This window comes from Acinonyx jubatus, chromosome B1, assembly GCF_027475565.1.
Source record: "Acinonyx jubatus isolate Ajub_Pintada_27869175 chromosome B1, VMU_Ajub_asm_v1.0, whole genome shotgun sequence".
Lineage (NCBI taxonomy): Eukaryota > Metazoa > Chordata > Mammalia > Carnivora > Felidae > Acinonyx > Acinonyx jubatus.
In genome coordinates, this window is record NC_069382.1 from 141,034,614 (window position 1) to 141,045,963 (window position 11,350).

Sequence of the window (11,350 nt, forward strand, 5' to 3'; positions counted from 1 at the left end):
GTCATATCTAAGAAACCATTATGTAATCCAAGGTCACAAAGATTTACACCTATGGTTTTTTCTAAGAGTTTTAAAGTTTTAGCTCTTCCAGTTAAGTCTTTTATCCATTTTGAGTTAATTTAAAGAAAATTTTTTTTATTGTTCATTTATTTTTAAGAGAGAGACAGAGTGTGAGTGGGGGGGCGGGGGCAGAGAGAGGGAGACACAGAATCCGAAGCAGACTCCAGGCTCTGAGCTGTCAGCACAGAGCCCAACATGGGGCTCGAACTCATGAACCATGAGATCATGACCTGAGCCAAAGTAGGACGTTTAACCAACTGAGCCACCCAGCCGCCCCTTTTTTGAGTTAATTCCCGCTGGTAGTGCGAGATAGGGGGTCTAGCTTCATTCCTTTACATGAGGATATTGAAAAAACAATTCTTTCTCCACTGAATGATCTTGGAACCCTTGTAAAAAAAAGTCAATTGACCATAGGTGTATGGGTCCAAAAGCTTTTTATAAGCAAAATAAATTATGTTTGGGATGATTTAATGCATGGTTTCTCAGCAATGGCACTACTGACATGTTAACCTGAGTAATTCTTTGTTTTGGGGTCCATCCTGACTACTGTAGGATATTTACCAGCATCCCTGGCATTTACCTACTAGATACCAGTAACACTCACCCCCACCCCAGTCATGACAATCAAAAATGTTTCCAGAGGAAGGGAAACAAAATTGCTCCCAGGGGTGATCAACTGATTTTATGCCACTCCCTTGGGAATTTAAACTAGATACAAGGCCTTGGGTATCTTTGCCTGTTTAACAGTAAGGAGCAGGTTTCCTTGTAAGAATGTCAGAGGCAATGAACATTGAAAACTAAATTGACTCATGCAAGGCACCTGAGTGGCTCAGTCAATTAAACTTCTGACTTCAGCTCAGGTCATGATCTCATGATTTGTGAGTTCGAGCCCCGCATCGCGCTCTGCACTAACAGCTCAGAGCCTGGAGCCTGCTTTGGATTCTGTGTCTCCCTCTCTCTCTGCCGCTCCCCCACCCACGCTCTGTCTCTGTCTCCCCAAAATAAGTAAACTTTAAAAAAAAATAGGCAAAAAAGAAGAAAACTAGACTGACTCACTGAAGTGACTTCCTCTCTTTGGTAAGGGTTCATCTCACTGGACGAATTTAGGCATACTTGGAAGCTGTTCAGCTCTCATATGAACATCAACATCACAGATGACTGCATCTGTGACCTTGCACGGAGCATTGACTTCAACAAGGATGGCCACATCGACATCAATGAATTCCTGGAGGCCTTCCGCCTTGTGGAGCAATCCTGCTCAGAAGGCAATGCCTCAGATTGCCCACAAACCACAAACACTAATTAATGACAATGGCTGCAGCAAACCAGGCACACACTAAGAGCAGCCTGGTGTTCATCGTCCACGGTGCCTCATAACCAATACTGCACTTGTCGCTGGAATAGCTCCTTTATTCTCCATAGATATGTGGAATTTTATGCTGAGAATTTGCCTACCAGTGTGCATCAGAATCACCTATTTGGGTGTGTGTGGGGTGTGTGTGTGTGTGTTTAAATATATAGGTAACCCATCCTCGTCTCAGAAGTTTCACAAGGTAAGACCCATGTATAAATATTTTTAAATTCTGAAGTCTACCCCAGTTAAGAACCACCGATAATTCAACTCCCTCATTGTTTTCATTTTATACCTTTAACTTATTGTTTTTAAAATGTTGTATTGAGGGACACCCAGGTGGCTCAGTTAGTTAAGCAACTCAGGGTCATGAGTTCAAGTCCCATATTGGGCAATGCGCTGGGCATGAAGCCTACTTTAAAGAAGAAGGAGGAGGAAGAGGAGGAGGAGGAGGAGGAGGAGGAGGAGAAGAAGAAGAAGAAGAAGAAGAAGAAGAAGAAGAAGAAGAAGAAGAAGTCTTATTTTTTTTAATGTTTATTTATTTTTGAGAGAGGGAGAGTGGGGGAGGGGCAGGGAGTGATGGGGACAGAGGACCCCAAGCAGGCTCCATGCTGACAGCAGAGAGCCTGATGCAGGGCTGAACTCATGAACCAGGAAATCATGACCTGAGCTGAAGTCAGATGCTTAACTGACTGAGCCACCCAGGTACCCCTTATTTTTTTTAATTAAATGCTTATTTATTTATTTTGAGAAAGAGAGTGAGTATAAATGGGAGAGGGGCAGAGAGAAAGGGAGAGAGAATCCTAAGCAGGCTCTGCACTGTCAGCACGAAACCCTATGTGGGGCCTGAACCTGGGGACCATGATCACTACCTGAGCCAAGAGTTGGACGCTTAACTGATTGAGCCACTCAGGCCACCGAAAAATGTCTCATTGATAAAGGAAAATTATGAAAAATTGTTTATGTAATCCCATGACTGAAACATATGGACTGTTTTCATTATTACTTTTTCTTGTTGTAACTATAGTTTTTATATAATTTAATGTTTTGCTTTTTTTAAAAATAAATTCATACCTAATTGTAAATACTTACCTGTGTTGCTACATAGTACTCATGATTATTAGTTTAATGGCTGCATAATTTTCTTCCAGATGGGTGAACTATAGCCATTTTCCAATTGTTAATCATGTGCATTGTTTTTAGTTTTCCATTATTATAAATAACACCATGGTTAATAACTTTCCGCGTATAGCTTGTTTTACAAAAGTCTTTTGAATTCTACATTTTCTTAAGATAAAATCCCAGGAATGGATTACTTTGTCAAAGGGCATTGTATTGTCTTAGATTTACCCTAAGGAGTTGGCTCACTTGATTATGGAGGCTGACAAATCCCAAGACCTGCAGTCGGCAAGCTGGAGATGGGGAGAGCTGATGGTGTGGTTCCAGCCCAAGTCCAACAGCCTCAGTACCAGGAGGGCCAATGATTTAAGTAACAGTCTGAGTCTGAATCCAAAGGCAGGAGAGGAAAGATGTTTCAGCTTAAAAAAAAGTCAAGCAGAGAGAGAGAATTCTCTTTTATTCAGCCTTTTATTCTATCCAGGCCTACAATGAGTAAGATGAGGTCCACCCACATTAGGGGGGGCAATCTGCTTTACTCAGTCTACCAATTCAGATGTTAACCTTATCAGGTATACTGAGAAATAACGTTTAAACAAATAGCTGGTTGCCCCATGCTGACACAGGTTTGAACATTTTTTTTTAAGTTTTATTTATTTATTTTGAGAGCAAGTGAGAGCCGGGAAGGGGCAGAGAGAGAGGGAGAGCGAGAATCCTGAGCTGGCTCAGCTTAGATCACGAACTGTGAGATCCTTGACCTGAGCCAAAATCAAGAGTCAGATGCTTAACTGGTTGAGCCACCAGGTGTCCCCAGATGTGAACATTTTAATGGCATCTTGCTTTTTAGGACTGAGCATACCCATAAACTCACGAGCTTTGAGTGTGATCATTTGTAATTTTTGCTAAAGGCGAATGATGGTATTTCAATGCTATTTTAATCTACATTTCTTATATAGTATCTCCCCCACCTCATTTTATTTTTAAAGTAAGGAAACTGAGTCCAAAAGATTAGCTGGATAAATGATCTAGTTAATGACACAGCCAGGACTAGAACCCATGATCCCTGCTCCACCCAGCGTTCTTTCCAGTTTTCCCAGGACCATATCGTCTGTTTGGTTTGACTGTAAGCAAGTCCTGGTTCTCCTGTCCTTTTTTGTGTGTAGCAAACTGTCTACAGTGATCCCTGCCCTCAATGATTTCCTGCCTCCTAGTGTTCATGCCTTTGTGTAATGCTTCCCAGTGAATGCAGGCAGGACCTGTGACTTGCTTCTAACCAAGAGAATATGGCAAATATGATGAGAGTTAATCCTGTGATTATAGTACATTCTATAAAATTTTTTGTCAGTAGACTGGAACAAAAGATTCTCCTTGCTGGCCTGATGAAGTAACTGGCTATATTGAAGGAACCCGCATGGTGAGGAACTACACGTGGCTTATAGGACCTACAGGTGGCTTCCAACCAGTGACTACAAAAAGCCAGGGTATTCAAACACGGAGCTCTAAGGAAACAAATTTTAGCTTGGGAGGAGATTCTTCCAAATGTAATTGACCCTCCAGATGGAAATGCAGCTGGCCAACACCTTGGTGGCACGCATGTGAGACCTTGAGCTAAGGATGCAGTGAGGCCACACCCAGACTCCTGGCCCACGAAAACCATTATATAATACGTGTGTGTTGTTTTAAGCCATGAAGTTTATGGTCATTTGCTGCACACCATAGAAAATTAACATAACTTGCTTCTTGGAAAACTTTGTATTTTCTTATTCCACTACTCTAGAAAAGTCTGCATTTCCATTAGTGAGTCCAGTCCAGAGAAAAGTTAACATAGTTTAGTGAATACATATGACCCATTCATTTATCTTGTGTGAATTAGTAACTAAGAGATCCAGCATACTAGTGAATTCATGTTTATATCTGTCTGACACGTTTGTGCAAACAGTTCGAATCAGCAAATCAAGGGTTTGCTATCTTCGTGTCATTTCATGACATCCCCCACTTCAAATATTCTGAGGCTTCAAGAGAATAACTCAGAAAAGAAGCAAAGACTAACTCAGCGACAACGAAATAGAGCTTTGGGGATTTGCTCGTATATAGGGATATATGCCAGAGAATGGCCCGTGGAGATGATCACTCTCCAAACAAAGGGGCTTATGAAGGCAAAAGCCAAAAAGTTTCACAAGTGATGGGTCAGTTTAGACAAGTCCTTGGCTTGTTGATCCAAAATGGGTTGATTGCTAAACCCGAAAGTCCTTTCTTGAGTATAGATAGCAGTCACAGAGTCCTATCAGGCTATTCTCATTCTAACCAGTTTTCTGGGAAGCAGTTGCCCTGGCTCCTTCTTCAGGGGTGCTAACTATTTGCTGCCTTACACCCTTCTGGTGCGCTGTCTCAGTGGGCAAGTCTTATGCGCACACTCAAGGCTCAGAAAAAAATTTCCTTTTTTTTTTTAAACCACTTTATTGACGAATGATTGACATACAAAAAGCTGTACACATTTAATGTGCACAACTTGGTGAGTTTAAGATGCGACTGTTTTTTGTTTTTGTTTTTTTAAATTTACATCCAAGTTAGCATACAGTGCAACAACGATCTTAGGAGTAGATTCCTTAATGCCCCTTACCCACTTAGCCCATCCTCCCCCAACCCCTCCAGCAACCCTCTGTTTGTTCTCCATATTTAAGAGTCTCTTATGTTTTGTCCCCCTCCCTGTTTTTATATTATTTTTGTTTCCCTTCCCTTATGTTCATCTGTTTTGTCTCTTAAAGTCCTCATGAGTGAAGTCATATGATTTTTGTCTTTCTCTAATTTCACTTAGCATAATACCCTCCAGTTCAATCCACCTAGTTGCAAATGGCAAGATTTCATTCTTTTTGATTGCTGAGTAATACTCCATTGTATATATATATATATATATATATATATATATATATATATATATATATACCACATCTTCTTTACCCATTCATCCATCAATGGACATTTGGGCTCTTTCCATACTTTGGCTATTGTTGATAGTGCTGCTAAAAATTTCCTTTCTTGATTAGCATAGTGGATTAATAGGGAGTTGGTTTCAAGGGAGTTTCAATTTAAAAGGAATTTTTAAATTGTGCTAGGAAGAAATAGCAAAATCATGCCTCTTATCCAGTGATGTGGCCTTAACTGCTAATTAAAATCATTTAGGGAGCTTTTAAAACATAGGATTCCTGTGGCCCTGCTCCAGATGGGTTAAATCAAAATCTCTGGGTTAAGAGGCCATGCTATGGGTATGTTATAAATGTTCCCCTAGGTGATTCTACCTGCAGCCAGGCTTGAGTCCTGCTGAACTAACTGGTTTATCCTGCAATAGTGAAGGGTGATTACTTGGTAAGACTTTACCTGCTTTTTACATTAACTGTAAGTATGAGAGGCCAATTCAGAAACCTAACAATTTAGATCTAAGATGAGGAAATTGCAAATATCCCCACGTAGTATTCACAGACAGATGGAGACAGACCAAACAGATAATTCACTTGGAGGCTTAATGGGCATTCAACACTTAACATTTACAAAACAAGCTCTTTGTATTACCCCCAAAATCTGTTCCTCTTATATGATCTTTGCGATCTGATTACGTGTCAGTTTCATCCTACCAATTTCCTTACGCAAAAAGCAACAAAAACAAAAAATTGATTTCTTTTTCTTATTTCCCACATCCAGTCCATCAGCAAATCTTGTTGACTCCACCTTCAAAACACATCCAGAATTGAACCATCTATTACTCCTCCATGGCTATCTCCCTAGTCTCAGCGATATTATTTCTTGCTAGTCTCCTCACCTTCTCCGTTACCTATATTGCAGTGACTATCAAAGTTTTTGATCACAGGGTCCTTTTACACTGTTAAAAATTATTGAAGATCCCAAAGAGATTTTCCTTATGTGGGTTATATCTGTTGACATTTACTGTATTAAAAACTGAAACTGAAAAATAAGATACTTATTAAAAATAACAATATATCTATTAAATGTTAAGTAACGTATTTTTAAACTTTTTATTTTGAACTAATTATAAACTATAAGAAGTTAAATAATGCAGAGAGATCCTATGTTCCTATCATCCAGCTTTCTAATCTTACTTAACTATACTGAATTATCAAAACCAATAAATTGATCAGAAATAACATTTTAAAGAAGATTAACTATCACAAAACAAAAAAATAGTGAGAAGAGTGGCATTGTTTTACATATTTGAGAATCTTTTCAATGTATGCTTAATAGAAGACAGTTGGATTATCATACCTGCTTCTGCAATCTGCTATGATGTGTTTTGTTGGTTGAAGTATACAAGGAAAATCTAGCCTCCTATAGATATGTAACTGAAAAAGGATGGAGTATTTTAATAGCCCTTTCAGATAATTGTGTGTAATCAAACAATCTTCTTTGATACTGCACCAAAATTCAACAAATGATAGTTCTTTAAAAAGAATTTTTTTTAATGTTTATTTATTTTTGAGAGTGAGAACATGAGGAGGAGGGGAGCAGAAAGAGAGGGAGACACAGAATCCAAAAGAGGCTCCAGGCTCTGAGCTGTCAGCACAGAGTCCAATACGAGGCTTGAACTCACAAACCGCGAGATCATGAGCTGAACTGACTCATGAACTGACTGAGCCACTCAGACACCTTGACAAATGGTAGTTCTTAAACGTTAGCAGAAATGAGTAATTTAACCCAAATCCAAAAACGTTTTGTGCTGTCAATACCATAGCCAAAGACCACTAGGGACACACCCATAACTCAACAAAGTTAGGTTTGCTGGATATTCCAGCCCAGCCAATGGCAGCCCCAGCTGATAACAGATGGAACAGAAGAATCACCCTGCTGAGCACTATTAACCCCCAGAATTGTGAAATACAATAAATAGTTATTGTATTTTAAAACCACTAACTTTTGGGATAATTGCAATAAATAACCCAACAAATGACCCAACACATTGACTATCCAAAGAATTAAAATTTCATGTTAATCAAAATATGGAAGGATAAGTTTAGAAAATGCTCACACTTCCCTCAAACATTGTTTTCTAAGAATATACTAATAGTCAGGAAAGTCTTTTTCTATTTTGAGATTTTCGATGTGTCTTCAGTTCATAAATAAGTCTTTTGGTTTAAAAAACCAAAAATTAAGTCTTTTTGTTTAAAAAACAATAAGTTGTTTTTTAAATACTACTGCTGCTGGACATAGAACACACATGCAGGTATAATTAACGTTCCATAAATCTTTAACAATCATTGCTTTAAATTTGAGTGTTTATTTCCACAGGATTCAAAACCTTCTTTTATCTGTATTTTAATGATTAAAATAAAGGCTAAAGTCCTCAATCTCTGGGTTATTGTTTTGAACTGTTTCCCAGTTATAGACTCAGAGACTCTCGTGAATTATAAGGGACTTCAGATGCTGAGTACAACCTCAAAAACACTTCATGGCCGGTGTCCGCTGGAATGTTCTGGGGAGGTAGTCCTCACTCCTAGAGGCTGTCTGCTTCCGTTTTCGGAGAGATGTATGTGCTAGGAAGTTTTCCCTTGCGTCAAACATCAGCCTAGTCTGAGAATCTGGAGTCAGAAGATTTGGATTTCAGCTCTTGGCTGTGGGCCTGGGAGGTCATCTGAGCTCCTCATGATCCTGCTCTTTAGGAGACAGGGAGTAGCCCTAAATACCTACAGAGTGTGCTGAGATTTTGGTGGTGAATTAGCACAAAAACAGGAGCAGAATTATCTTCACATAACTATCATCTTAGTCTTAAAATAAAGGATACAGAGCTGAATCTTTTTATTACCTACTGATTATAAACCATTTTATTTTTTTCCCCAAAGCAGATAATCTTAGGCATGCATTTTTTTTTTGCAAACAGATTAGATTATTGTATTTTATTTTTTTAAAAAAATTTAAACAGTTCAAATTTACTCATTTGGATTTTTTTCCTTTTTACTAAATTTGTTTCTCTGGTATCTTATATTCATGGCAAATGATATTGGTTTTTCAATTATAGTAGAGTACTGAGGTAATGATCTTATTAATTAATTTATTTATTTTTTTAATGTTTACTTACTTTTGAGAAAGAGACAGAGCATGAGCAGGGGAGGGGCAGAGAGAGAGGGAGACACAGGGTCTGAAGCAGGCTCCAGGCTCCGAGCTGTCAGCACAGAACCCGACGTGGGGCTCAAACTCACAAACCGTGAGATCACGACCTGAGTCGAAGTCGGATGCTTAACTGACTGAGCCACCCAGGTGCCCTGATAATGACTTCTTTTAAAAAAATTAAAGTGTCCAGAGTTTGAGAAACATCAGCCTTGAGAAACATCAGTCCAAACTTTATGATCCAGCCTGTGCCCACCTCTGAAGTCTCAAATCTGGGTTCCTTACAGAAGAGTCTGAATCACGCACTCACAGCAGTGATTGGCTTACATGCCAGCCTTCATTGGCTCCTCAATAATACAAAACAGATTTCATGTCCTAGTCCCCATTGTGTCTCTGGCAAACAGCCAGGCACACACTAGACACTCCATAAATACCATTTGAGTTAGTGAATATTAATAAGGGCCAAAACTATCCTTATTTTGAAGTTGGAATCCACATCAGGTTACAAATTCAGCATGAAATGTCCCTAGGAAGATCAGAGAAACCTGGGTCACACTGAACCCAACCTAGTCATGGCAACAAAAAGTCTTTTTTTTTTTTAAGCGAAAAGAGTTAAGAAACAAGCTACACATAGAATTTTACTTAAATGATACCATGGTGGTGTTGTGAGCATGTAGGAAAACAGGCACCTTCAGACACTGTTGGTAAAGGTATAAGTTGGTGAAAAAACGCTCATTCTCTTTGACCTAATAATTTCACTTCTAGATGACTATCTTCAGAAACACCCTTAAGAGTAGAAGAAATGTTGGTGGCAACATTGCTTATAATAGAAAAAAAAGGGGCGCCTGGGTGGCTCAGTCACTTCTGTCAGACTCTTGATTTTGGCTTAGGTCACGATCTCATGATATGTGGGATCAAACCCACGTCAGGCTCTGCACTGACAGTGCGGAGCCTGCTTAGGATTCTCTCCCTCTCTCTGCCCTCTCTCACCATTCACACTCTCTCTCTCAAAAATAAATAAATGAACATAAAAAAAAAAAAAGAATAAAAAAACCCCCCAAACCTTAAATCTACCCCAAAGTCTATTAATGACGGATGGGATAAATAAATTATGCACCTCCTCACCCAGTTCTACTAAATACAATGCAACCATTAAAGAGAATACCATTTACCATTAGCTGTGGCACTTCTGGGGTGTGTGTTCATGTGGGACTTTCACTTTCTGTTCACATAGTGCACCAGGAAAGTTGTGAGTAAAATTTTGGAAACAAATCTTATCCCAAGGCTATTATTACAGTATCCTTTGAGGTTTTCTTATCCTCATAAGATACTTTTGGAAAGGGAAAAACTACAATAAAAATACGTATTTAAAAACTAACCTACAGTTTAATGTCCCTTCAAAAAAGAGCCTCTACACCTCAATAAATTATACTTTTAAAGCCACTAGATGTCACTCTGAGCAAGTGTTCTGAGTCGCTGCTAGAAAATGTTGATCCCTCATCACCAACCAGCTAGAAATAGCACTGTAATCTGGTCTCAGGAAGACGCTGACTTCCAGGAAGGGAAGCCTCCCATAGAACCCCTGGCGCCAAGTGGAAGGGAAAGACAGGAATGCAGATAGGTGAAGTCAGGACATGGGGTGGGGGGAGACTGGGCTAAACCTGGACCCACACCACCATGGCCGCCATCCTGCAGATAATTCGGAGCCATGAATTTATGTGTGTTGGCTGCCCAGCCTTGACAGTTGGTTTTACTTTCAGGCAAAACCCTTCCAGAACCTAGAAAGGAGTTTTGAGAAAACAAAAAATCCAACCTGAATTTGATCAAACTTCTGGTACCTACTAAATTACAGGAGCTCCAAGCCCTAGGGGCACTTGGGTGGCTCAGTTGGTGGAGCCCTGGACTCTTGATTTCAGCTCAGATTATGATCCATGGGTCATAGGATGAAGCCCCACATTGGGCTCTGTGCTGACAGCTCAGAGTCTGGAACCTGCTTCAGATTCTGTGTCTCCCTCTCGCTCTGCCCCTCCCCCACTCACAATCTGTCTGTCTGTCTGTCTGTCTCTCTCTCTCTCAAAAATAAAAATAAACATTAAAAAAAATTTTTTTTAATTACAGGAACTATATGGCCCAGAGGAATGTGTTAAATGACAGCAGGAGTTTGTATTCAAGCAAAATCCAGGATGGGGACCCTGTAGGACAAATGACATGGTATTCTTCAACAAATAAATCACAAGGAGACAAAACAAAAAGAGATGAAAGGGAAACCCTCATATTAAAAGAGGATTAAGAGCCATATCAAGCAATTGCAATGAATAGAATTTATTTGGATCTCTAATCAAAGAAACTGTAAAAAAAATAAATCAAAAGAGACACTCTGAGATGTGTGAATACTGACCAGATATGTGATGATATTAAGGGATTACTATTAATTTTTTAGGATTGATGATGATTTTGAGATTATTTTGTTTTCAAATCCTTAGGGAAACATTCTGAAATATTTACGGGGATATGTCTCAAAATAGGAAGCAGTGGGTGAGAGTATGGATGAAATCACACCAGTCCTGAGTTGATCATTATTGAGGCTGGTTGATGATTACATGAGAGTTAATTATACTGTTCTCTTTACTTAACTTTGTTTGAATTTTTCTCTAAGAAGCATTGTTTAAAATTAGACATCAGTGTTAAGGTAGAAGGAACAGATTACATACT

At 39.2% G+C, this 11,350-nt stretch overlaps 1 protein-coding gene across 3 annotated transcripts in view; it reads left to right on the forward strand.

Moving 5' to 3' along the window:
* Positions 1–2,498, forward strand: part of PPEF2 (protein phosphatase with EF-hand domain 2) — a 47,496-nt gene extending 44,998 nt beyond the window's left edge. For all 3 annotated transcript variants that reach the window (XM_053217236.1, XM_053217237.1, XM_053217238.1), the window contains one exon: positions 1,143–2,498. In XM_053217236.1, coding sequence (XP_053073211.1) covers positions 1,143–1,366 — 224 coding nt within the window. In that variant the 3' untranslated portion in view covers positions 1,367–2,498. The remainder of the gene's footprint in view (positions 1–1,142) is intronic.
* The last annotated feature ends 8,852 nt before the right edge of the window (positions 2,499–11,350 follow it).